We start from the raw sequence: 27,858 nt of genomic DNA, 5'->3' as shown, positions 1-27,858 counted from the left end.
TTTCCTTCCATTTTTGGTCGGGTCACATGATCCACAACAGCTCGAATTCGCTGGAGCAGTGTCACCACCACCAACTGGCTCCCATTGCCCAAGTGGTGTTCTTACCTCCTGTCCTCTGCAGTAACTGCTCTCTCTGGCACAAGGAAGCTGGGGCTGCTGGATCACATGACCAGGCTGGATTAATAAGATATTTGCATTGCTGTTTTCTTATGCAGGATAGGGGGGAGGAGGGGGGGGGGCAGCCTTTTTAAGACTAATTATTAGCCTTCTCTTCAATTTTAAGAAGAGATCTGTCCAATGAAAGAGCATCTTAAACAGTTATCACCATATCCGTATTTCCCAATGATGATGCTGCTAGGGCTAGAATAAGAGGGCTTTGTTTTAGTGAAGTTTGTAGTTCCCTGTTTTTAAGTACAACACCTGCTTAGCTCAATGTTAAATAAATCTTGCTATCCAAATACATCGGACCCGTAGCAATATAAAGCATCATGTCTGAAACAAGCTGACTTTTTCAGGAATGCCATGACCTTCTAATCCGATATGATAATACGGACCTACGACTAGCCACATGTGTAATCAAGGATGGCGGACCCTGGGAGGATCCTGTATTACAAGCTATACTTAAAGGGAAATCTGAACCTCAAGACATAGGTGAGCAATTTGCTTGGAGGCTAAATGTCTGGAAAATGATAAACATTAATGGAAAAGCGATATTTCTGTGCTCCCTGAGAGAGCAAAGAAATAGAATGCATGCAAAATTAAAATGCAGATAATCTGTATCGTATGTATTATATTTATTTTTAATTTAAATATTACAGATATACAGGTGCAGCTAAAAAAATGTAAATGTCATCAAAAAGTTAATTTATTTCAGTAATTCAGTTCAAAAAGTGAAACTCCTATATTATTTAGATTCATTACACACAGAATATTTCTCTTTTGTTCATTGATGGACACAGCTCCTTATCTTCTTGACTACATGGGTTATACTGCCCCCTACAGGAGTAGGACACTATGCAGAAAAGAACTTGACTACGCCTATGATGCAGTCCCAGGAGGGTAGGAGGGTATACCCCCAATATATGCTATAGGTACTCCGTTTTTTTTTCTACCTAGTCAGGAGTAAGGACCTAGTTCCTTGCTGGGATCTCTGGTCCTGGCAGTTTTTTTCTTTTTAAATGGAGTTGTTTCCTCTCTTTATTTTGTTCCTGATGAGAATCTACAATCAATTGCCGGACTGGATAATCTAGATCCGGAGGGTCCCCCCAGTCTGGCCAGTGAGCGTGAGTGCAGACCGCAGCTCCACGCTAGGTCGGCTGCGACATAGCCCCACTGGACAGGGGCTGGCCTGCGAGTTAAACAGACAACCTGGCTTCGGCCTCAGTTGCAGCGTTCCTTCTGGCCGGCAGCACCCACATTACGATGGAGCGGTGGTCTGTTTCTCTATAGGGTTTAGGTCAGGTGAGTTTGCTGGCCAATCGAGCACAGTGATACTATGATCAGTTATTGGTACTTTTGGCAGTGTGGGCAGGTTCCAAGTCCTGCTGGAAAAAGAAATCCGCATCTCCATAAAGCTGGTCAGCAGAGGAAAGCATAATGTGCTCTAGAATTTCCTGGTAGAGAGCTGCGCTGACTTTGGACTTGATAAAACACAGTGGACCAACACTTGCAGATGACATGGCTCCCCAAATGATCTCTGACTGTGGAAACTTCACACTGGCCCTAATGCATCTTGGATTCTGTGCCTCTCCACTCTTCCTCCAAACTCCGGGACCTTGATTTCCAAATGAAATGCAACATTTACTTTCACCAGAAAAGGGGACTTTGGACCCCTGAGCAACAGTCCAGTCCTTTTTCTCCTTAGCCCAGGTAAGACGCTCTGAAGTTTTGTCTGGTTCAAGAGTGGCTTGACACAAGGAATGCGGCGGTTGTAGCTCATGTCCTGGATACATATGTGTGTGGTGGCATTTGAAGCACTGACACCAGCCATAGTCTACTCCTTGTGAATCTCCCCCAAATTCTTGACTAGCCTTTGCTTCACAATCCTCTCAAGGCTGCGGTTATTCCTGTTGCTTGTGAACCTTGTTCTACTACGCTTTTTCCTTCCACTCAACGTTCCATTAATATGCTTGGATAGAGCACTCTGAACAGCCAGCTTCTTTAGCAATGACCTTTTTGTGACTTTCCCTCCTTGTGCAGGGTGTCTTCTGGACAACTGTCAGGTCTGCAGTCTTCCCCATGATTGTGTAATCTACTAAACTAGACTGAGAGACCATTTAAAGGCTCAGGAAACCTTTATAGGTGAGTTTTAAATGAGTTGATTAGAGTGTGACACCATGAGTCTACTTTTTCACAATATTCAAATTTTCTGAGATACTGAATTTTGGGTTTTCGCTACCTGTAAGCCAGATTTATCAAAATTAAAAGAAAGAAATACTTAAAAGATATCACTCTTTTGAATTGAATTACTGAAATAAACTTTTTGATGATATTCAAATTTGTAGAGATGCATCTGTATAGCGCCGTGAATTTACTCGACGCTTTACATATATATTGTACCTTCACATCAGTCCCTGCCCTCAAGTAACTTACAATCTAAGGCCCCTAACTCGCATTCTCTGTATGGCTGTAGCCTTAGTCCGATGTTCCAGCTGTACCCCCGCCGGCTCTAAGGCCAAGAACTGAGTTATCACATGACATCTGATCGCTCAGTTTTAAGTAGGGCTGCACCGATATACTGACCGAAAAAAAATTGACTGCAATGCAAAATCACGCCCTCTATTGACTGCAATGCAAAATCACGCCCTCTATTGACTGCAATGCAAAATCACACCCTCTATTGACTGCAATGCAAAATCACGCCCTCTATTGACTGCAATGCAAAATCACGCCCCCTATTGATTGCAATGCAAAATCACACCCTCTATTGACTGCAATGCAAAATCACGCTCTCTATTGACTGCAATGCAAAATCACCCTCTCTATTGACTGCAATGCAAAATCACCCTCTCTATTGACTGCAATGCAAAATCACCCCCTCTATTGGCTGCAATGCAAAATCACAAACTCTATTGGCTGCAATGCAAAACCAAGCCCTCTATTGGCTGCAATGTAGAATCACGGCGTCTATTGGCTGCAATGCAAAATCACGCCCCCTATTGACTGCAATGCAAAAACTCCAGGCACATTAATTCAATTTTAAAAACAAGTTTCGGTTTTTCAAACAAGTGCATCCTGTTTTTTTTAGTTTTGGCAGCGGAGTTTTCATTTCCGTGCACCGCTAGTTTTTTGTCTTCAGCATCAGTCACCGTTATCTGCTCTGATATTCCAGCGCTCACTGGGCTGTGGAGTTGTTGGGAGCTGCTGGCTCAGGCTCTCAGCCGTGCTCTTAGAAGCTGAGCAAGCTGCCAGTCAGGCATCTGGGTGGATCCTGACTTTAAATTCAGAATCTTTCTGGAGCCTGGACTGCCTAAATGACACCAACCTACAGTGTCTTTAGTTCACTGTCGGCTTTTTTTAGCTCACAGAAATAAGTGCACTCCATTGACCCAGAAGAGAAGTATGGCCAAAAAAGCTAAAATCTGTTGCTTTCATTTACAGTAAAATATAGTTTTAATGTAGTTTTAAGCAGTTATTTAAGCCTTTTTCCTTTTCATTTTCTGAAGGAAAGGTTCAGTTGATTTTTAATCCACTGTATTCTGTTTTATAAAGGTTAATCATGCTTGCATAATTTGATATTGTGTAGGTTTACATCTGTGTTAACACCTTGTATGTTCCCTTTGCAGTTGACAAATACCTGGAGTCTGAGAATCAGCTGTTCTTTGAATTCAGAGTGCGATACCTCATTGCCTGTGAACGCATTTCAGAAGCAGTGGCTCTGATTACAAGCTGTCTGAGTCATCCGGAACTCAGCAGAAATCTCTATTACCATCAAGCATACTTCATATGCCTGCATATGACCAACCTAACTGATAAGTTGCTTCCTGAGGTATGTTGTTTAATCCTATGTAAAGAAAATATATCAGCGTTTCTAATGTGTAAACATTGGATTAGAATGGTACTCTTGGTGGGTTTTTTACAATGTCCTTGATGCACTCCTAAGACACTAGAATTTGAAACTCAACTCCCGAAAACTGGTGCTGTGACTGTACTACAAGGGTTTAGGTGCTTGCTTAGGTCTAGGGGGTACAGAAAAGATGATTTACCTAAATCAATCCTCCGAACTGCTTGACAGTGTCTTTTTCCCCATGCTCCAGCAGTCTAAAGTCCTGATGTAATCAAGACTGATGCAGGAACCATAGTCCTGCATTGAACGTGATGCTGCAGAGGGACCAGCCACTGACAGAGCATAGGGGATCGCCATATGCCAGAGGAGTGGAGGATGGGGTAAGTAAAAGTGCTTTTATTCTTCCCTAGAATAGACCAGCAGTTAACCTTTGCAGTGCAGACACAGCCCCACTGTGAGGGAAAATTTTCAGGTTTCCCAGAGTTGTGCTTTAAAGGTGTCTTATCACCTGGTATAGAGTGAAGTGTTCCATGCCTGCATTGTTTGATGGGTTTTAGAGTTGAGATCTCAGTTTTAGGTTTAATGGTTGCCATATATACCTTGAGCTTGTAGAGCTACTGCTGGCTTTATGCAATCAAATAGCTTATCATAGCAAACTGAATATTCTGCGGAAAAAGGAACTAGGTTATGTAACTTGTATGATCTTTCTGTTCGCTTAGCAAAGTGAACGTTGACTGAGTTTAGTGAATTAGGTGAAGCTGTGTTGACCTAACCAACTATAATACACCTTCTAGTAAAATTTCCCTCGCACATGATTGGGTATTTAAAGTTATCACTTTGATTTAGAATTCTTCTGGCCCCTAAAGTGATAATTTTGCCCTGGGAGATCCAGAAACATCAGTCAGTGATCCACTAGTTCTGATGTTTTAATAATAAATGCAAGACTTCCGTGTACAGACGCAAAGACGCACATGTACTCCGAGCGCTATATCCAAAATACCTTCAGTGCATGTGAATGGAATGACCAAAAAGCCTGCCCCAGGCTCCTGTCAAACTAACACTTGTGTGTAAGTGATAGAAACAACCAGTCATGGAGGAACAGCGCTCAGGGCCCTTGGTACAAGTATTTACATTGTAGTAATCCTCATAATGTTGGGTGGATATAATGCTGGATGTAAAGAGTCTGCCTAGTGAATGTACACAACTTTCGTTTATTCCAAATAATTCTAAAAGCCAAATCATTAAAATGTTATTAAAAACAAGTAATACTAATGCCAGGAGCTCTGAGCTGTGATGGGATCTCACACTCCGGTTGTGGTAGGAAAGCCGTTGAGAGGATGGCGAGGTGACAGCCTGTGGATCAAGGTCCGTTTGTGTGTATTTTTCCCCGCCCCATAGCACCCCCCCCCCCCCCTTTCCACATGTTGAGAACATGTGGCCTGGTATGGTCCAGGAGGTGGGGGGACTTGCTTGCCCCCATCCCCTTTCCTGACCTGCCGGACTGCATGTTCAGATATGAGGGTCTATGAGGGTCTGGTATAGAATTGAGGGGTGGAACCCTATGTTTTTTTTTTAATATTGGCATGGAGTTTCCCTTCAAGATCCTCAGAGCACAAGTCGCATGCCACAAGTTCAGATGATGATCTGACTTTGATCCGACTTCAATGATTTTGAATGGACTGAAAACAGGCCAAAGTAGTGCAGCAACCTTTTTCAAAGTCGAACCGACTTGTGTCGGACCAATTAAGATGGCTCTAATGGGGAACCATTGACTTATACACGTCATGTGTCAAAGTTAGAGCCTATGTCACACCAGTGTGAACCGGGCCTTAGTCCTTTTCTAAGTTCCAGTTTAGGCTGGTGCCATGACTGCTGCCCCAAGTTTCCTGTTTCAGGGTGGCTTCTTTTGCAGCTTCCTATGGAGCCATCCTTGCAGGCAGGGACTAGAACTGAGCTCCCTACACTTTGTACATCAGTAGAAATACAAAGCCCCATAGCCTAGGATGGTAAGGCACGCCTCTGCTCCTCCTCTCTCCCCTCTGTCTTCTGCAAGCTAATATACAAACTGGAGACTGCACTGTCCACTGTTAAATCTTTCCTGTGAAGTTCAGAAACCCTGGGAATCTGCACTTAGAGAGCAGGGGGCCTGCATCTATGAAAACTGTAAGTTGAAAGTGCTAGCAAATAGTTTACTGAAATGTTTATTTTATTGTATTTAATGGAATAAACATTAAACTACTGTGGGCTTAATACTACTTTAACCACTTACAGCGCAGTCAGCCAGTTGGGGACATCCTCCAGAACTCCGACCCTGCTCCCCTCCTGTGACATGCATCCGGCATGATCTGTGACTGCTGATCACAGATCAGGGTAAAGAGCCAATCACAGAGGCCCTTTACCATGTGATCAGCTGTGTCTAATCATAGCTGATTACATGTAAACAGACTTGCCGGTCATCGGCATTCCTTTCCTCCCACGCTGTGTCTGTGGTAAGAAAAGAGAGCCTTTAATAGGAAAGCCTTGTCAGCACATCGTTTACACTGATTATTCATGCAAACCCATCGGTGAACATCAGTGCAGCCCATCAGCGCACATCAGTAAAGAAGAAAAGTTACTTATTTGCTCAATTTTATAACTGAAACTAAGAATTTTATTTATTTTTTTAAAGTTTCCGTCTTTTTTTCCCTTTCTTTTTGTTTAGCAAAATATAAAAAAAAAAAAAAAGTGATGATCAAATACCACCAAAAGAAAGCTCCATCTGTCTCAAAAAAAAAATTATAAACATTTGATATGGGTACAGTGTTGTAAGTGCAACAGCACTGAAAATTGGCCTGGGCAGGGTGAGGGTGAAAGTGCCCAGTATTGAAGTGGTTAAGTATGACATCTTTCTTCACTTCAGCATCCTGAAGAAAGGGAACCTTTCTAAATGGTTTGTGTGTGTGACAATTATCTTACACTAGACAGAATAAAATAAACACTTATTAAGATAACACTTAGGGCAAAAAGTGTGTTTTTGTCAAGGGCAGCACCAGAGAAGTGAGACAAGGTGGGAAATTTCACCACTGAAATTGGAGAGATATAAGAAGCCAGTGGGCCTTTCAATTTGCCAGTAACTGAAGTATTCACTTTAAGTAAACTGTCCCCTATAGACCATTATCAGTGAGGCTGGAATAACACTGTGTGACAGATGATGCTATATAATATGCTGTTTTCACATTTTAGCATGTGATGAGAATGGACACCAGCGATGGTGTAACTATCATCTGCCGCATTGAAAAACAAGGGAAGACGGCTTTGGCACTGCAGCTGAGTGAAGCTTTTCTCATCACCCAATTGCAGACCGGAAAAATGTATTGTGTATGGTAAGTGTGACATAGATTGAAGGGACAATAAGTCTTATTATGCAGGAATCTCCAAACTACGGCCCCCCAGTTATTGCATAACTACACGTCCCATGAGGCATTGTAAAACTCTGACATTCATAGACATGACTAGGCATGATGGTATTTGTAATTCCTGAACAACTGGAGGGCCATAGTTTGGAGACCCCTGGATTAGAGAATGCTTTTGCTAATACCACATTGGACAAATAATCCTGTTTCATATGGCAAAGTAGTTAATTTTTAGGACTATATGGCAGTTGAAAGATCATAGTATCTTTTCCGTACATATTTTACATGCTGAAGATTGTCATTTAGGGCTCTGTTCACACTTGTGTGGGGACCTTCATTTTTCCTCACTAGAAAAACACCAATCTCTGCAGGTGCACACAATATGTTATTCATTTATTAAATGCTCTTTACTACAGTAGAGGAAAAAGCGATTGGAGATGGCAATATGGGAGGGGGGTTAGGGCCAACAGCCAACAATGGTGGGGGCTTTAAGATGCCACTGACTACTAAAGATTGTGGGATTGATTTGTAAGTGTGGTGTGGCTTATGCCTGGAACACACGATAAGATTATCAGAAAAAAGACCCCTTCGCCCCTCTGTTTTTTGTGGGGGGGGTTTGCATGCTAATCTCATGTCGAAAATTGAAGAGGCTACTAAAGTTACGAAAATTCTCGCACAACACAATAAAAATTCAGACGTAATGTATTTGTATTGCATTTTCAGAGGAAAACGGTACTGATTCAATGAAAATCATACGATTTGGTATTGTACAAGGACATTTTTTGTGTTTGTCCCATCGGATAATATCGGATGAACCGTTGTGATTGGCTCTTGAAGGCTGTGTACTATCAGATTATCGTACGATCACTTTGAAAGGGGTATTTTTCGTACAATTTTCTGATCGTGTGTATGGGCTGTACACAATGCTGACCACCATTTATGTGGGGTGGAGTTAAAAGGCCTCTGACAACCAATGATTGTGGGATTGTTTAGGGGGTGTTTTTTGGGGGGTTTATCCATGATATTTAGCTTTAACGCATATTTCAGCCTCCGTGCAATGCAATTTTCTTATGGGGAGCTTCCACTAATAATTGAAGACTTCCAATTGGCTTGAGTGGGTGAAATTAAAAACCTAAGCACACATTTAAATTTTTATTAACCACCTCATTATCCGCATATTTCTAAATTTCAAAAAATTGTAGGAAAAAATGACTTACTGTGGGGTTGTCCACTTTTCCAAAAAGGGGTCATTTTGGAGGTGTTTATACTGTCCAGACATTTTTATGTTTTATTTTTAGAAAGTAAAGATTTTTTTTTTTTTCAAAACAAATTTAAAATTAAAAACAAAAATAAAAAAAACCTTTGCAGATCTATACCACAAAAGCCACACGCTGGTGACCTCAATCCTCCAAACCTTTTATTCAGGACATGTACCGTATGTTCTAAACAAACTGAAGAATTGACCTCCTCTCTGTGCGGGCAATTTTGTATGGACTTGTAATGTGCTTGAGCGCCAATGGGCTTCCGTGGCCAGCACCTTTCTATACCTCAGGTCGAAGGAGAGCTCCACACGAAAAAAATGTTGTTTATTGTATATCGCCAAAAAAAATTGTATCTATATCAAAATTGTGTGTGTGTGTGTATGTATGTATATGTATATATATATGTATATATATGTGTATATATATATACACACACACATTTTGGATACAGCATTGTGTGATGGAGTAATTGTCAAACTATACCTGTGCCGAAAAATGCCCTTAATGGGAAGGTGGGGTGGTGGTAAAATGCCAGTACTGAAATGGGTAAAGAACTTTTTAAAGGTATTTCTAGGTGTCCATTCTAAATCATCTCCTAATATGTATATACTGAAAAATCTAACATTCTGCTATTTTCAGGGATTTGATTTTCATATGGAGTAAACTTCAGTTAAAAGTCAACCCTTCAAAAGAAGTCTATGTAGAACAATGCTACAACATGCTGAGGATTGCAGCCAATGTAAAAGTCATCTTTCCCTTCATGAAAGCCATCAGAAATGAAGTAAGTTCAAATATGGTTTAACATTTGAGAAAACAGAATTGTATTGTTTGCTCCTGAACAGGCCACTCATGCCACCCGGATGCAATCCAAAAAACAACCCTTTGAAAAAAAAGCAGGGACTCCAACAGTCAGGAGCATTCAGGTGAATTTGTGTGCCATAACTTCATCTCACCACTTCATACTGTGGTGCCGCCTGCCGGTCACCATATCACTTTTGTGTACCTTAAGCTGTGGGATTTGCACATTAGCAATGTAACTACCAATGAGATTAACCAACGTGGGGAAACATGGGAATCGCACACAACCCAAAACGTTTCTCAAATTTTGGGTAGAGTAGTCAGGTTAAACCCTTTCAGGTTTTTTTTTTTCTGCTGCATACCATTTATAAAATGTCTCTTCACTTCTGCCCTAGTTACACATCACTAAATACTTGCAAAGGTTAAAAGCCTTCCACACCCCATCAAAAGCTTAAAAAAAGTTGTGTATGAATACACTTTAATTATAAAGATACAGCAAAGTAAAAATTATTTTTTAAAACTGTATATACTTTGAATAATTGTCCCTTTATGTGCTTATGGCTGCCCTCCTAAATGAAATCTTCCATCCTCTGACCCCCCCCCACCTTATACCCCTGCAGTGGTGATCTTCTGGTGCAGACACCTGGAGTGCATTGGGGTGCATGTCCTTTCTCACACAGACATGTTCAACCAGAGAAACTTACAGTATCTCACAAAAGTGAGTACTCCCTCACATTTTTGTAATTATTTTATTATATCTTTTCATGTGACAACACTGAAGAAATTACACTTTGCTACAATGTAAAGTAGTAAGTGTACAGCTTTTATAACCGTGTAAATTTGCTGTCCCCTCAAAATAACTCAACAAACAGCCATTAATATTTAAACTGTTGGCAACAAAAGTGAGTACACCCCGAAGTAAAAAAATGTCCGAATTGGGCCAAATTAGCCATTTCCCTCCCTGGTGTCATGTGACTCATTAGTGTTACAAGGTCTCAGGTCTGAATGGGGAGCAAGTGCGGTAAATGTGGTGTTATCGCTCTCACTCACTCATACTGGTCACTGGAAGTTCAACAAGGCACCTCATGGCAAAGAACTCTCTGAGGATCTGGAAAACAAGAATTGTTGCTCTACACAAAGATGGCCCAGGCTATAAGAAGATTGTCTAGAAGAAAACACAGGCGCCACTCTAAGTGCAGTAACTTGAAACTTTTTGGATAAACCGCTAGATAGGGGGGTACTCACAAAAGGGATGATTAAAACAGCTCATAAAACACACTCCGGTAAGGATCAGGATGGCTCGAGCGGTGACAAGTAGACAGGCTGTAGCGGTAGCTGCCGCACTTCCTCGTCCCGGGGACACTCAGATGACCGTCCGTCGTCACTTCCGTGAGCGTGATTACGTCATGGCGCCGGCGACGCGTTCTCGGAGCATGCGCTCCTTCCTCAGGCCGAGGAAGGAGCGCATGCTCCGAGAACGCGTCGCCGGCGCCATGACGTAATCATGCTCACGGAAGTGACGACGGACGGTCATCTGAGTGTCCCCGGGACGAGGAAGTGCGGCAGCTACCGCTACAGCCTGTCTACTTGTCACCGCTCGAGCCATCCTGATCCTTACCGGAGTGTGTTTTATGAGCTGTTTTAATCATCCCTTTTGTGAGTACCCCCCTATCTAGCGGTTTATCCAAATAAAAAAGTTTCAAGTTACTGCACTTAGAGTGGCGCCTGTGTTTTCTTCTAGTTGGCCCCAAGCAAATCTTCTACTTGTCACTAGAGCTGCCTCAGGAGTGCACCTTGAGCTTTTTATGGACTTTTATGGACTTTTTTATGGACTTTGCCATACATGGAATTCTCAATCTGCTCTTTTTACTGATTGTCATTCACTCTGGTTAATTGTGTGTCCAGTGACATTGGTATAGCCCCTGGTGATATTTATTCCCCGTTGTGCGCCAGTTATTTTTATTTATATAAGAAGATTGTCAAGACCCTAAAACTGAGCTGCAGCATGGTGGCCAAGACCATACAGTGGTTTAACAGGACAGGTTCCACTCAGAACAGGCCTCGCCATGGTCGACCAAAGAAGTTAAGTGCACGTGCTCAGCGTCCTATGCAGAGGTTGTCTTTGGAAAATTGACGTATGAGTGCTGCCAGCATTGCTGCAGAGGTTGAAGGAATTGGGTGTCAGCCTGTCAGTGCTCAGACCATATGCCGCACACTGCATCAAAATGGTCTGCATGGCTGTCATTCCAAAAGGAAGCCTCTTCTAAAGATGATGCATAAGAAAGCCTGCAAACAGTTTGCTGAAGACAAGCAGACTAAGGACATGGATTACTGGAACCATGTTCTGTGGTCTGATGAAACCAAGATAAACTTATTTGGTTCAGATGGTGTCAAGCATGTGTGGCGCCAACCAGGTGACAGGAGTACAAAGACCAGCGTGTCTTGCCTACAGTCAAGCATGGTGGTTGGGGTGTCATGGTGTGGGGCTGCATGAGTGCTGCCAGCACTGGAGAGCTACAGTTCATTGAGGGATGCATGAATGCCAACATGTACTGTGGCATACTGAAGCAGAGCATGATCCCCTCCCTTCAGAGACTGAGCCCCAGGGCAGTATTCCAACATAATGACCCCAAACACACCTCCAAGACTACCACTGCCTTGCTAAAGAAGCTGAGGGTAAAGGTGATGGACTGGCCAAGCTCTGGTAAACTCCATGCCCAAGAGGGTTAAGGCAGTGCTGGAAAATAATGGTGGCCACACAAAATATTGACACTTTGGGCCCACTTTGGACATGTTCACTTAGGGGTGTACTCACTTTGGTTTAGACATTAATGGCTGTGTGTTGTTGTTTTGAGGGAACAGCAAATTTACACTGTTATACAAGCTGTACACTCGCTACTTTACATTGTACAAAGTGTTGTTTCTTCAGTGTTGTCACAGGAAAAGATATAATGAAATATTTACAAAAAGGCGAGGTGTACTCACTTTTGTGAGATACTGTATAAGTATCTAGATCCGTTGCCTCTAGATTTTTATTAGATTTTTTTTCAATATAATAATGAATATTTGACAAGTGAGTACAGTGTTTGAGGCAGATTTTTAGGACCTAGGTAAATGATACCTGTGGATTTTAATACATTTTGTTTTGCATTTATTATTTTTTCAGGCTAAAATTAGATATAAAATCCTGTTTCTGCATGAGAACAGAAAAAGCTTTAAGAAACCTGAGCGAGCCATAAGAAACCCGATGGTAAATAAAATGTAATCAATATTAGTGAAGTGAGATATCTTCTAACACTGTTTTTCCTTCCAGGTTGGTGAAGCTGGCGTGCAGCTGTCGGTGGAGCTGTGTGGATGTGCACTACAACTGGATCTTCATAATAATCCAGAAACAAAATCTTTAATTTATAAAACTATAGCTTACCTGTTCCCTACTGACTTGGAGATTTGCAGAATCTGTGCACTGTCTGTTTTCTTTTTGGAACGCACTAAAGAATCCTACAAAGACGTGGAACGTTTGTACAAATGCTCTGATGAGGATTATAATGAGTTTAATAGCTACGTGGAGAACCGAGTGCGTTTTGAATTGCTTCCTATCTTGAAAAGAGGCTTATTATTTGATCCAGAATTCTGGAACTTTCAGATGATTCAGCAAAATTGTGCAGAACTCCTTGGGGAAAAAACTGCCTTGGTTACAAGTACACCAGAACAACCGGATAATCCGCTGGAATCCAATTTGCCCTTGGATGACTCTGTAATGCAATTACGTAATGGAGTATTGAAGCACAAAGAGAGAAGCTGTAAGCTAAGACTGCCTTTACATTTTAGAAGGAATCATACCATGCCTAGTCCTAAACAAATGGAGCATAATGTTCCCAAGCATCCCTGTATTTTGTGCAACAAGGAATTTTTAGGTGGTCACATATTTAGACATGCGCAGACCCATCACGAAGGAGGCTTCTTTACATGTGTTTTATGTGCCAGAAAGTTCAGGAATAAAATAAATATGCTTCGACATTTAAAATATCACCTAAAGAAAATGCAAAGGCATGCAATGGTGAAATCTGCTGATGCTTCCTCAGACAATGCTATCCAGGTTTGTTCAGATATCAGTGAAGTGAACTCATCGGAAGAGTCATTGGTGGCTTTGGAAAATGGTAACTCTAGTAGTTCCACCAGTGAAGGATTGAACATCCTTCACTCTCAAGAGACTGCAATGGAATGCATGGTACCAAGTGAAAACCACCTAACCGACCATAAATTAGAAGTTTTACATCATTCAACAGCTACCCAGACCTCTTTCTCCACTGATGTTAGTAATCCAGATGATGTGTCTGTTGCACTAGGTGAAATAGAAGTAGTGGAGGAAAAGTCTGACAAGGACTTGACTGAATGCATTAAGCTAAATGGGTCAGTCTTAGGTAAAGGAGACCCTGATGTCAGCCACCAGGTTAACTACCAGTGCCCTGCTCAGGGATGTCACCGTGTATTCAAGCGAGTAAGGGCTTTAAGCAAGCATGCACGGAGAGCCCACCCATCTGACGAAAATGTACAGCAACACATAATGGTATGGAATAAGGGCAAATGCCGGTTCTGCCAGAGAAAGTTTACCAATGGTAGGCATTTCATTGACCACTTAATGAGACACACTTACCCGAATGTCTACTTTTGCCAGCAGCAAAGCTGCAATAAAAACTTCAAGTTTGTAAATCAGCTTACAGAGCACCAGTTAAGCCATGAACCTCTAATATTTCAGTGTGGCTTCATAAACTGCACAGAGGTTTTTGAACAAATCTCTACTCTTTATGAGCACGAAGCTCAGCACTATGAACAAAATGCCGCAGAGGTTGGTAACTCTTTACCAATCGAAGAGCCAGTAAGTCATGTTCCTGTATGTAGCATGCCACAAGCGGACACGGTGATCAATCAGCAGCTTACAGCATCTACTAAAGAACAGACTGTCAGTGAAGAAGTGGTAGACTTACCAGTCCCCAGCTGGAAGTCTAGAAAAGAAGTTGTGGAACCAAAGACATATGAACAGACTGAGAAAAAAATTATTGTGGAAGTGCAGACAGCTGAGCAAACTCTCCAAATGAGTTGTAATGACTCAGAACTGAACAACACCAATAGCTGTCAGGAGATCGTTCAGGAAACACCACCAGTTGTTGTCGAGGAACAAACGCCAAATGGATATAATGTGCAGGAACAGATTGTTTCAGAAGTAGACACACCGGTAACATGGGACAGCACTCCAGAAACTGATACAGACAAAGCGCTGCATTCAGATACAGCACAGGACGTTGAGCAAAAAAGTGGAGAAGTGGAAAATCGTCTTTGGGACTCAAAACCAAATCAGCCCACTAAATCGGCGCCATTTGGTTCAGGTGGTACGCGGCTTTATAGCAGGCCCTTGCCTCCGAGTTACCTAGATGAACAGTATATTAGCATGCCAAAACGTAGAAAAAGTAGCCAGGATCACCTTCATGAAAACCTTTCTGAGTCAAAGAAATCAGTTGAGAAATTGAGATGTGGGAAGTGCCTAACGAACTACTGTAGCTCAGAGGCACTTGAAGAGCATCTAGCACAAAAGAAATGTCAGCTGTATTTTGGGTTTGACTCAGATGATGAAAGTAAGTAGCGTGGATGCACAAAATGGTTTGGTTTTAAATGTCAGAGTTGTCAGGTTAAAACTGGTATAAAAGTCCAAACAAGAAGTCAAATTGACACGTATAGAAAGATCCCTCCTGAAACTTGCAAGTATTTGACAGCCTGAAACTCTGGTACTTCTGGGTAGTGTTAGGACTTGCTTCTACTGCCCCTCTTCCCCTTTGGCATTCCTGTTGCCCCAATCATTGATGGGTTGTCTTCTTAGCAATATAAATGTTTGTGAGGTGGGAGGGGACAGGCAGGCTCTGTAGCTGCTGGGAAGTGTCAGAGCCTTTCCTGCTGTGAACGACCCCACCATATAAGGGACATAGAGATTCACTGTTCCAGAATATGCATAAAGATGAGATATTCTGACACTTGTATATGACATTATTGTTCCTGGTCTGTAACTTAAAGTGATTGTAAACCTCAGACATAAAATATGAACAAAGAATATCCCTCTATAGCAAGGGCCGCATTAGCATTATGGTTACCCTCAAAGGGCCAGTTGTATCTCTAAGACTATATGTCCAGAGCAAGCCCCCTCACAGTCAGAAGTCTGGAGTCCCCCATCCTCCCTTACTTCACAGTGCCACCCCCCTTACTTCAGTGCCACCCCCCCCCCCCCTACCATGTGCTGCTGCTGGGAAGAAGCTGGGTGTGGAACTGGGAAGCAGAAAGTGTAGGGTCTGGAGGAGGACAAGAGGAGTGAAGAAGCTGTCAGAGTCTGCTGAATGCTGAGACTGGGGAGGCAGAGATGAGGTGGCGCTGCAGATGGAGGCACAGAATCTGTAGGAGGCGTTCTGTCCTCTCTGAGGCCAACTGCTGAGACAAGGTGACAAATAAGGTGCTACAGCTGTAGGAGAGGTGTGAGGGCTCTGGGTTTGACACATATGCTCTGTAGTGTGTCTTGGTCTCAATTAAAAGCACTCAGGGCTGGTTTACACTTGCTTCAAACTGTGGTATTAGACACACATTTTTTTAAAGCACTCTGCCAGTCAAAGCACCTGTCACTAAATAAAATAGTTACCTTACTATCCTGTTCACACGTTGTTTGCTTTGCTTCACTTCAAAAATTATACCAATGTTGCTTTCTTGGTGCTTCAAGCCTTCATAAAAGTCTATGACGATGCTTGCGTACAGCACCTGAAGCTTTTGAGGGGCTTTTATTTAGCTTTAGCTTTGCTTTGTTTTGGGGGTATTGCAGATATGAGATCCCAGGGTGCACTGGGAAACCAACAAGCGAACCAAAAATGTCATCTTGCAGTCACTTCTGGTTCATGTGTATATATTCTGGAAGTGACTGGTGCAGATGTCACAACTGGTGTGCAGCAGGAAGGTAAGCAGGGTCAGGACTAGAATGTAGAAACTAATAGACAGGACATGTGGTGTGCAACATGGGAACTCTATAGCAAACAGGACTGGAGAGTGAGAACTGAGCAGCAGATGATCAGCAGAGCTAGGGGATCAGAGCAGGAGATATTAGCAGATATCACACGTGGGATCAATATAGAAAGAGGTGAGTAGGGACTGGAGCGAGAGGAGGATCAGGCTAGGCAGAGCTGTGGACTACTACTGAGTGGGGGGATCAGCAGAACTGGGGGTTATTGAGTGTGGAATTATCAGAGCTGGGGGTTACTTCTGAGTGGGGGATCAACAGTGTTGGGTGTAATGAGTGGGGCATCAGCAGAGCAGGGGGAACTACTGCTCAGAGGACCTGCTGAAGGAGGGTACTTATAAGCTTGGGTCTGCTGAACAGGGATACTGAGGAGCTGCAGATCTGTTGAACAGGGATACTAATGAATTGGGGAGCTGCTAAACAGTGGTTCTAATGAGCTGGTGTTCTACTGGGCCTCTTTAAAACAAATAGAACCAAGCATTTGGCAAGCTTTATTAAAGCTTCAAAAAAGTATCACAGAAGCATCAAAAAAGCACTTTGAAGCGGTAAGCTATCAGCATAAATGTCTTTTTGACAATTTTTCCTGACACCAAGAGAAAAATGGTGGCAGGGGAGTGACATCCAGCAGATTGACAGCCTCATCTCTGTTCCTGGTTGCTGCGTGGAGGGGCATGTGTCTCTTCCCTGCAATCAGCTCTCAGAGCTCTCCTCACTGAGCTCTGCAGAGTGTAACTTCAGCTCTTCGTCCCCTTTTTTTTCTGACATCCCAGACAAGCTTTATATAGTTAGCAATTTGAACGGATGTAGAGAAGAGAAGACTGCAGATAGACAGGTACAACTTATATAGGCGGATTTGTTTCATCTGTGTCTCTCTTGAGCATAGTCCTTTCACTGACTATATGGAAGGGTTTAAAACCACTTGAAAGTATTGAAACCAGACTTAACCAGGCAATTGTTCTTTTTAGATGGAGGCCAGCGCCCATGCTTCTAAAAGCTAAATGCAATAGCACTGGCATGATAACATGCATGTATGAAGGGAATGGTAGGATGGTTCTTTGCATCTTTCAAAGTTCGAGGAACTAAAAAAATGTCCTAAGCAGTGGGAAAAAGCCTTTGTATCCTTTTCTTTTGCACAATTTTGTTTCTGACAAAAAAAAAGTGAATTTTAAGGAAAAGAAAAGTCTGCCTGTTTTGTGAACACCTCATTTTTATCCTCCAGCTACTTGTAAGTCGCTGGTTATATAGGCCACAAGCTTGATTTTAGTGAAATAGAAAAATGAGAACTGTGATCAGTTTTCATATGAATGAATGTGTTCCCTGCTATCCCTAAAGCTTATATGGTTCTCTTGTGTAACCTTACTGTAACCTTACTGTACTTATACTTAGTCGTTTTGAAGGCAGTGATTCTAAATTTTATGCATTAACCCCTTCATGACGACGGAACGCAAAAATGCGGCCTCTGCTTCAGGGGGTTGTACTGGGGTAATGGCTGCAACTAGAGGCATCACCCCGGTACCGTTGTTTAGAGCGGTTGGCTTTCTTGTAATGACAACCGATGCAGCTCAACATCGTCCCCCCATCTCCCCACAGCCAAACTTGGCATTTTGAATGCTTTTAAGTGCAGAGGAGGGGTTTGGGACATTCTTTGTGACAGCAATGAAAGTGATCAATTTTTTTTTTTAGAGCCAGTTCACACTGGGCGACCTGTCAGGCGACCTGGTTGCCTGACAGGTCGCCGTAGGTCGCCTGCCATAGAGAAGCTGTGGACCCGTTCTAATAGGAGCGACACAAGTCGCTCCGACTTAGAAAAAGGGTTCGGAGCTTCTTTGGGGCGACCCGGAGCGACCTGCATTGACTTCAATTATATGAAGTCCGTGCCGGCCGCTCCGAGGTCACGGTGCGAGCTGCGCACCGCGACTTCACAGGTCGCCCGGCAAAGTCGGCTCACCCCAGTGTGAACGGAGTCTTAAACGGACAGTTTACGTTTAAAAATAAAAATGAATAAATAAAGCGCCCTGTCCCTCCAGGCTTGCGCACAGAAGCGATGCATACGCAAGTCGCATATGTAAACGGTGTTTAAGCCACACATGTGAGGTATCACAGCGATTGCTAGAGCAATAATTCTAGCACAAGACCTCCTCTGTAACTCTAAACGGGTAATGTTAATATTTTTTTTAAAGTGTCCCCTATGGAGATTTTTAAGCATCGTAGTTTGTTGCCATTCCACGAGTGTGCCCAATTTTAAAGCATGACCTGTTGGGTATCTATTTACTCAGCATAACATTAGCTTTCACATTATACAAAATAATTGGGCTAACTTTACTGTTTTTTTTTTTTTCTAATTCATGAAAGTGTATTTCTGCTCAAAAAATTGCATTTGAATGACCGCTCTGCAAATACCATATGGGATAAAATATTGCAAGGATCGCCATTTTATTCTCTAGGGTCTCTGCTAAAAAATTTATTTATAATGTTTGAAAGTTCTAAGTAATTTTATAGCAAAAAATACTGATTTTAACTTGTAAGCAACATATGTTAGAAAAAGTATTTTGGCTCCTTCTGTATGCAGCCCCCCTTCCCCTTATACTTACCTGAGCCCGATCTCGATCCAGCTATGTGTACTAGAGCAGAGGCTCTGCTCTCTCCCTCCTCATTGGCTCAGAGACTGTATCAAAAACTATTGGCTCCTGTTGCTGTCAATCTCAGCCAGTGAAGAGGGGGCGGGGACGAGTCCCGCTGTCTGTCAGCGGCTTGCTGTGGGGGCACTTGGCAGGGAGGAAGAAGCAGGAGCACCAGCAAGGGCATGGAGGAAGAACCAGGGGCACCTGCGAGGGACCCAAGGAGAAGAGCATTGAGACTGCTCTGTGCAAAACTATTGCACAGAGCAGGTAATTATAACCCGTTTTTTATAAAAAAAAAAGAGGTTTAGAATCCCTTTAAACGTCAGTTCAAATTTTGTGAGAATTAAGTATGGGTTTCCAAATGTGTGATATTTTGTAAAAGGAGATGCATGCACACATTTAAAAAAACAAAGCCTTTATTCACCGCCTCTCCCACATGTACCCTAATCTTTTTAGTTTTCAGGGTCTCTGCTGCCTTTTTAACTGCTAGTGTATGATTCACATAGCTAAAATAAATACGCACACAGGTTCATTAATATTTGGACTATGACACAATTGTCATGCCTTTTGGCTGTGCACACAACAACAGTCAACTTGAAACAAAGCAATTAGGATGTGATTTGAAGTTTGATGTTTTTTTTTCTGTAAAGTTCGATGCAATTTGGCAACCTGGAGGTGTTCTATACACTGTTGATGTACAGAACACCCTGCTTGTGTGATTAGCTGACTGATCTTCCCAGAAGTCTGCACGAAGATGCAAGTCAGATTTTAGGCATCCTCTGCTGCAAACATTTTATTTTTGATTAGATACTCCCAAGGGTTTTTCACATCTAAAGCGATGAATCCCTTCAACTTTCCCCGCTGGAACCCTGAAACAAGTTTCTTTCCCTAAGATCTCAGATCCAAAAGACATCCTTCAGTGAGGTTCTCCATGAGAGTCCGAGCCCCCATGGTTGCCTCATTTGAGGCCACTTTGCTTAGTTCCACACAAGGCCTTTCCAAAAAAATATTTTGTTGGCCTGAAACAAACGCACTCATTCTCTCAACTCCCCCATTCTTCTCTCGAGTAAAGCAAGGAACCCCCTAACTTGATGGATTTCCAATCCACCCTTGGAAATAGTGAAGTTGTATCTTCCATGTTCATGGGAGGTGGTAGCAACAGATACCAGCCTCACATACTGGGGTGGAGTGTTCCAATTTCTCACAATTTAGAGAACCTGATCCCCTAGGGAAGCAAAGTTCAATATACACATTTTGGAGATTAAAGTAATAAAATTTGCTCTGCAACCTTGGACCCCTCATTTAGGGATACCCGATCATGGTGCAATCAGGCAATGCCACTCCAGTGGCCTATATCAATTTTCAGCAGGTAAAGACAGCCTTAAAGTATTTTTGATCATTCTGTGTGTGAAAAAAACTGTCCAGCAATCTCTGCTGTCCATATCTCAGGAGTGGACAATTGGAAAGTGAATTTCCTTAATGGTCACTGCATGTACCAAGGGGAATGTTCCCTATATCCTGACACCTTCAATTTATTATGTAGTAAATGGGGGACCTCCAATGTGGACATATTTCTAAGTTGAAAACAAGTTACCAATGTTTGTGGCCAGATCCAAGGATCATCCATAGCAATAGCATTGGATGCTCTGGCAATTCCCTGGACTGTTCTGTTAATATCTGCCATGTTTCCAGTGTAGATTCTTCCTCAACTGCTCTGCAAAATAAGAGAAGAAATTGCTGATTCTCATTGTACCAAACTGGCCCAGACTAACCTGGTACACAGACCCCTGCTTCTCAGTCACTGGTGTTTTCAACAGCATGGCTGTTGAAACCCAAATCATGAAGGACAAAGGTCTATCTGACGCTATCATTCCCACATTACTAAAAAGCCAGAAAATCCACTTTGAGAAAAATCTGCTATTGTACTTGTAAATTCTTTTTTGCCTGGTGTGAACAGATATTTCAACCCCAGAGAGATTACTATGGTGCCTTGCATTCTGGCCTTTCTGTAGTCAGGACTTGCCAAAAATTGTTTTTTTTTTTAATCTTTAGGGGACAGGTTTTGGCCTTGTCCATTCTATTCCAGAAACCTTAGGATTTGCCTTCAATTGGTAATACTTTCATTTAGGGTGTCTCATAGATCAGAACCTAGTTATAGCACCATGTGCTTCCTTGGGATCTCAATTTGGTTCTCTCTGCCCTGCAGAACCTCACTTTGAGCCCATTAGGGAACTCGCCTTGGGTGATCTCTCCTGCAAAGTAGCCTAATTGGTGGCTAATTGCATCTTTCAGACATGTTTCAGAGTTAACAATGGAGGCATGCTGGTAGTAGGAATGATTTTTTTTTTTTTTTGCTAATGTTCAACCCTTCTGTAGGAAGCAGTATAACCCCAATGTTACATAACAAGTATGGGGACATCTTGTGGTTCCTCAATTTACTTTATGGTGAGTGCAAAAATATTTTTTGAAAACATGCTTTCCCTAACTTCAATATAGTGGGGATCGAAAATTTGGGCACCCAGGTACAAAATTGTATTAATGTGCATAAAGAAGCCAAGGAAAGATGGAAAAATCTCCAATAAGGCATCAAATTACAGATTAGACATTCTTATAATATGTCAACAAAAGTTAGATTTTATTTCCATCATTTACACTTTCAAAATAACACAAAACATAAAAATGGTGTCTGCAAAAGTTTGGGCACCCTGCAGAGTTAATATCTTGTACTGCCCCCTTTGGCAAGTATCGCAGCTTGTAAACGCTTTTTGTAGCCAGCCAAGAGTCTTTCAATTCTTGTTTGAGGTATCATTGCCCATTCTTCCTTACAAAAGTCTTCCAGTTCTTTGAGATTTCTGGGCTGTCTCTCACGCACTGCTCTTTTAAGGTCTATCCATAGATTTTCAATTATCTTGAGGTCAGGAGATTGTGAAGGCCATGGCAAAACCTTCAGTTTCCGCCTCTTGATGTAATCCCCGTGGATTTCGAGGTGTGTTTAGGATCATTATCCATTTGTAGAAGCCATCCTCTCTTTAACTTCAGCTTTTTCACAGATGGCATCAAGTTACCATCCAAAATTTGCTGAAATTTCATTGAATCCATTTTTCCTTCTACTCGTGACTCGTGAGATGTTCCCTGTGCCACTGGCTGCAATACAACCCAAAAGCATGATTGATCCACCCCCATGCTTAGTTGGACAGAGGTTCTTTTCATTCAATTCTGTGCCCCTTCTTCTCCAAACGTACCTTTGCTTATTCCGGCCAAAAAGTTCAATTTTAACCTCATTGGTCCACAGAACCTTTTTCCAAAATGCATCAGGCTTGTCTATATGTTCATTTGCAAAGTTCAAACACAGATTTTTGTGGTGAGGATGTAGAAGAGGTTTTCTTCTGATGTCTTCCATAAAGACCATATTTGTACAAGTATCTCTTTATAGTGGAATTATTACCACAACTCCAGTGTCTGCCAGATCTTTCTGGAGGGATCGTGCAGTCAAACGTGGGTTTTGAATTATTTTTCTCACAATCCTGCGAGCTGTTCTGTCTGATATTTTTCTTGGTCGTCCAGATCTTGCTTTAACTTCCACTGTACCTGATGACTGCCATTTCTTAATTACATTCCGAACAGAGGATATTGACATCTGAAAACGCTTTGCTATCTTCTTATAGCCTTCTCCAGCTTTGTGAGCGTCAACTATTTTCAGTTTCAGTTTTCTAGACAACTGCTTAGAAGATCCCATGGTGCTGATTGTTGGGGCAAGGTCAGATGAGTCTGGGCATTTAAAACCTTTGAGATTGACATCACCTGGTCTTCTCAGATGATGATTGAGAACAATCCATGACACTGGCAGGTCTCAGCCTTGCAAAGGGGGGCAATGCATGCTATAAATTCTGCAAGGTGCCCAAACTTTTGCAGACACCATTTTTTTTTATTTTCTGTAATTTTGAAAGTGTCAAAGATGGAAATAAAATCTAACTTTTGTTGACATGTTATAAGAATGTCTAATCTGTAATTTGATGCCTTTTGGAGATTTTTCCATCTTTCCTTGGCTTCTTTATGCACATTAATACAAATTTTTACCTGGGGTGCCCAAACTTTCGATCCCCACTGTAGCTGCCATGATCTGTTAATGAATTAATCTTCAAAGATCATCAAAGACTCTAAAGTGTGCTTTTTGTCCATTTTGAACTGCTGACAAACATCGGTTGGTTGTGTACATTAGCGGGCTGGCAGAATGTTAAGATTGTTACCATAAAAGTAATTGGGAAAATAGGATTTCAGTGTCTGTTGGCTTTAAAAATGATTTTCACCATAATGCCTAAAGCTTCAGAGGTCTACTCAAGGGCTTGTTTTAAACTGCTTTTACTACTTGTTCAGTACATGTAATTATGTGGTGTACATATACTGGGCACAGGTTCACTTCAAATCCTATAAATATTCCTTTTCTATCAATATATCATAATCTCTATGGCCATTGCTTGGTTCACACATGGTTTGCATTCTCTGGGTATAAACTACATTTGACATTTCTGTAGCCAGAAGGAGGGGAATTGCTCATATCATGCAACCAGAAAGTCTGTTTGCATTACTGAATTGTCAATCAGTAACATGAAAGTGAGAGTCTGTGCCAGGCTGTTCACACTAGAAGACAGGTAATCTTACACGTCTCGCTTATCCTTTGAAAGCGGAGAGAACAATGTAATATTTATTTTTAATTCTATTTTTATATACAAGGTCCGCTTTAAAATGGAATTTAAAGTGTATTTCCACCTTTTGCAGATACATTTGAGAAACTGCACTAGGTTTGGTTCCATTCACACAACCTACCTAAACCATTTTATAGCATCTTTTCTTGTAGCTTTTGAGCAGATTTATGAAGACGTCTTTTTGGGCAGCTTCCATTGTTTAGAATTGACGATGAAGGACAAAGTTGAGGTTTTTCAAAAGTGCATTATCAAAGAATGCAGAACCCAAGCCTTGAGATCTTTATAAAGGTATAAAGTCGATGTTCTCCCAATTTGGATGCAAAAGTGGAAGTGCGCTTTCAACTTAAATAGGAGCTCCACCCAAAAGGGGAAGCTTCGCTTATCTGCCCCCATATTGGCACCTTTCTGGGTGGGGGAGGGGGGTACCTGGTTTTGACATTTTGACAGGTACCTGCACCAACTTCCATGTGAGCTTGCTGCAGCGAGATCACCCAGAAGTTAAGCCCTCCTCCTCCATCCGCCACCAGGCCATTAACAAAGCGCAGTAGGGAACCAGCTATGAAGCCACAAGGCTTCACTGCCGGTTTCCCTTACAGGCAGTGGCAGCATCCGAGAACCGATGGAAACATCGACTGGGGTGCCGACATCGCTGGATTCCAGGACAGGTAAGTGTCCTAATATTAAAAGTCATCAGCTACAATATTTGTAGCTGCTGACTTAACATTTTTTTTCGTGGGGAGGCTGAACCTCCTCTTCAAGCTGGCCATAGAATTTTCTTAAACTATTTTACCTTCAACTATGTAGTGCAACCGATGCCTGCTTGCATACAAATTGAAAGTGTTTAGGTTTGACCTCATATTTTATGGTTTTTGTAAATGTAAAAAAAACGTACTTAAAAATTGTATAATGTATGGCCAGCCTTAGTTTAATTGTACATGTTTGAGTGAGGAGTTTAATTCAGTTTTTCTAATTAAACCTATGCCTGAAAATATTGTAGTTTTGGGCCATTTCACGTGTTATGCTTTTTCACATCTGTTGTGTGCATTGCACGTTTTTTGGGGAGAGATTTAGGAACATAGATTGTTCTGGTACACATTTAATACAAATGAATGAATGATGGATGTGTCTACTATTCATTTAAGTGGACCAACCTCAAGAACTTGCTTTTTGTCCATACAGTACATTCGGAAAATATGAACAGCATATCACTTTTTCCACATTATGTTACAGCAAAACAAAATGACAGAAAAAGATGGGGCTTTGCGGGCCAGTGGGAGTAGAAGGATCAGACAAGGAACCGTTTGTAAAACCAAAATTACATTTTATTTGTATAAAGAACAATAAAACTAAGCATGGACTACCATGCATATGTGATAACAGAGGACTGACATAACATACAATAATAAAATCAAACAATTAACGTCACTACTTATAGAGAAACATATCCCCAGAAGGGGTTGTAACCAAAATCTGTATAGGATGGAAAATGGGGTCTCAAGCTGGATTCGGTCACGGTAGGTCACGGTAGGTCCCCAGCAAGCCTTATTCCAAAATTGAGTAAATTAATTATTTTCCTCAAAATTCTACAAACAATTTGTAAAAAGTGGATGTCCAAAAAGTTAAGTGCTGTGAATACTTTCCGGATGCACTATACATGTCGAGCAGGAGTTCACCCATTCTCCTCCTCCCCCCTTCTCCTCTACATTTAGCACTTTTTTGGGGGGGAAGGGGGGTACCTGATTTTGACAGGTACCCGCTCCCCCACTTCCAGTCAGATCACTGTGGTAATATGAAAGGAAGTTGCCCCCCCCTCTCTCTTCTTCCTCCACAGCCTTCTGGGACACATCACAGGTCCAAGAAGACTGCAGGACCAATCATAAAGCACAGCACAGTGCGGCACGTGCATGCGCAGTTGGAAATCGGCTGTGAAGTTGCAAGGCTTCTCTGCCAGTTTCTCTTAGTAAAGATGGCTGCACGTGCACCCAAAGTGGATTAAAGAATTGGCTTGAGTGAGGACAGTGCTGGATCCTTCGGCCAGTAAGTGTCCTTATATTAAAAAAAACGCAGCTACAGTTTATATTTGCTGACTTTTAATTTGGTTTGAGGGAGACTGGAGTGCCTCTTTAACTTTACTACTCTCTCCCCTGTCACTTTGTTTAGCATGCTGGGAATAGGGAAAGGAAGCTCAGAAGTACTTAAAGAGGTTGTAAACCCATATATATATATATATATATATTTTTTTTTTTTTTTTGTAACCTGAAAGAGAAACACATAATGAGCTAGTATGCTTCGCATACTAGTTCATTATGAAATACTTACCTTAGAACGAGCCCCCGCCTTGCCGCCCGCTTACCTGTATGACGGGCGACATGTCCAGTCGCCCGTCTTCCGGGATCGCGGCATCCGGCCATCTGATTGGCCGAATCCGCAGTGACGTCACTCCCGCGCACGCGCGCGGAAGCCGACTGTAACGGCACGGGGCTCTAAAGGAACGGCACCAACGGCCGTTCCTTCAGAGCGCATGCGCCAGTGACGTCACTAAGGTAAATATCTCCTAAATGGTACATGTTTAGGAGATATTTGCAGTACCTATAGGTAAAAGTGTCAGAGGAGGGTTTACTTCCTCTTTAAGAGCTTTTTGCCCCACCCCCTGGTGCTGGGCCAATTACTAAACACCGGTGCTGTCGCATGCTCCTCCTTTCTTCTGTCTCTATGTAGAATGGAAAAGGAGCAAAGAAATTTGAATATTTGTTGCTGGGGAAGATTTGTGTCAAACGAACATACTTGGCACATGTGTGTGAAAAAGCCTCGTAGTAATGAATGAGGTTTCTCATTGTAAAGCATTATCAGATTGATATGGAAACATTTGAATGGGCCCAACAAAGAGAATGCTTACCATTATATTTGCATTATATGATTCTACACTGCATATTCTATAGAATGTATGGGGTTATAGTGAATTTGCATGAGAAAAAGCTTGAATGTATTTTAAGATCTAATATGTTTAATCCATGTTCTCTTAGGTGCCTGGTGAAAAGCTGCACAAGAAGACACAACACCATCCCTTTTTCCAGTATCAATTTGGCCTTAATAGGACTTACCAGCGTTCATATTTTTAATGAAAATACTCGTGGAGTGCTAGATCTGTATATTTCAAGTCCAAAAAATCATGTTCACTTTCACATTTTAGCAACAGAAAAAATCGTGCCATGTAATTTTAAAGTGTGTACTGCCTTGATGGTTGGTTTGAATAAAATATTTTATATTTATCACAACTGCCTTTGTCAACCTTCCTCTAACATGACCGCTGTCCACTCAGACGTAAACTCCTGTTTTTATTTATTTGAATAATTTGTACAGTTTTCCAGGGGTTTTTGTACACCGTGAATACAGCCATATATGCTGATTTGTATTGCTTTTTATTTGACTTGGGTTTTACAATAATGAAAACAAACTATTGTCTTGTTCAGTAGAACAGTATAAAGAGCAAAGATTTTAATTCGCTAAAAAAAAAACTGTTCAGAACTTTTTAGTAAGTTCAGCTCTATGAGATTGTAAATTAGTTTTTTTTTTGCCACATAAAAATATACCTACCAAAGGGTAATCTTGTTCCAAACTGATATTAAAGTGATTGAAAAAGTTCTGTATAATTTTTTTTTTTTTTTTTTTACCAAACATGGTATACTTGCCTGCTCCAATCCTCCTCTTCTGGGGTCTCCCTGCAGGTGCTCCTGGCTCCTCCTCCTACTCTTTAGTGTACCCCCCCCCCCCCCATAGCAAATGTTTATTGACCTATGGATAGATGTGTGTGCTTGATCCAGAGCTTGCTCTGTGTGTCCATGGATACACAGTGCAGCCTGGCCCTGCCCATCACACTGGGCTCATTGGCTTTGGCTGACAGCAGCAGGTGCCAATGGTTGCTGCTGCAGTCTCTGAGCCTATTTTGGAGCAAGAGAGGCAATTCTGCTCTCTCTCAGGCACAGTGCTGGATCAAGGTTAGGCTCAGATAGGTATTTAGGGAAGTTTGAGAC

At 41.9% G+C, this 27,858-nt stretch overlaps 1 protein-coding gene across 2 annotated transcripts in view; it reads left to right on the top strand.

The window, feature by feature from the left end:
• The window catches only part of ZNF654 (zinc finger protein 654), a 78,974-nt gene extending 51,872 nt beyond the window's left edge, over positions 1-27,102 (top strand). For both annotated transcript variants that reach the window (XM_082244848.1, XM_082244849.1), the window contains 6 exons: positions 516-651; positions 3,786-3,988; positions 7,229-7,368; positions 9,300-9,441; positions 12,772-15,088; positions 26,851-27,102. In XM_082244848.1, coding sequence (XP_082100974.1) covers positions 516-651; positions 3,786-3,988; positions 7,229-7,368; positions 9,300-9,441; positions 12,772-15,088; positions 26,851-26,861 — 2,949 coding nt within the window. In that variant the 3' untranslated portion in view covers positions 26,862-27,102. The remainder of the gene's footprint in view (positions 1-515; positions 652-3,785; positions 3,989-7,228; positions 7,369-9,299; positions 9,442-12,771; positions 15,089-26,850) is intronic.
• The last annotated feature ends 756 nt before the right edge of the window (positions 27,103-27,858 follow it).

This window comes from Pelophylax lessonae (assembly GCF_965119305.1).
Source record: "Pelophylax lessonae genome assembly, chromosome: 2".
Lineage (NCBI taxonomy): Eukaryota > Metazoa > Chordata > Amphibia > Anura > Ranidae > Pelophylax > Pelophylax lessonae.
This window is presented reverse-complemented; position numbering and strand designations above follow the sequence as displayed.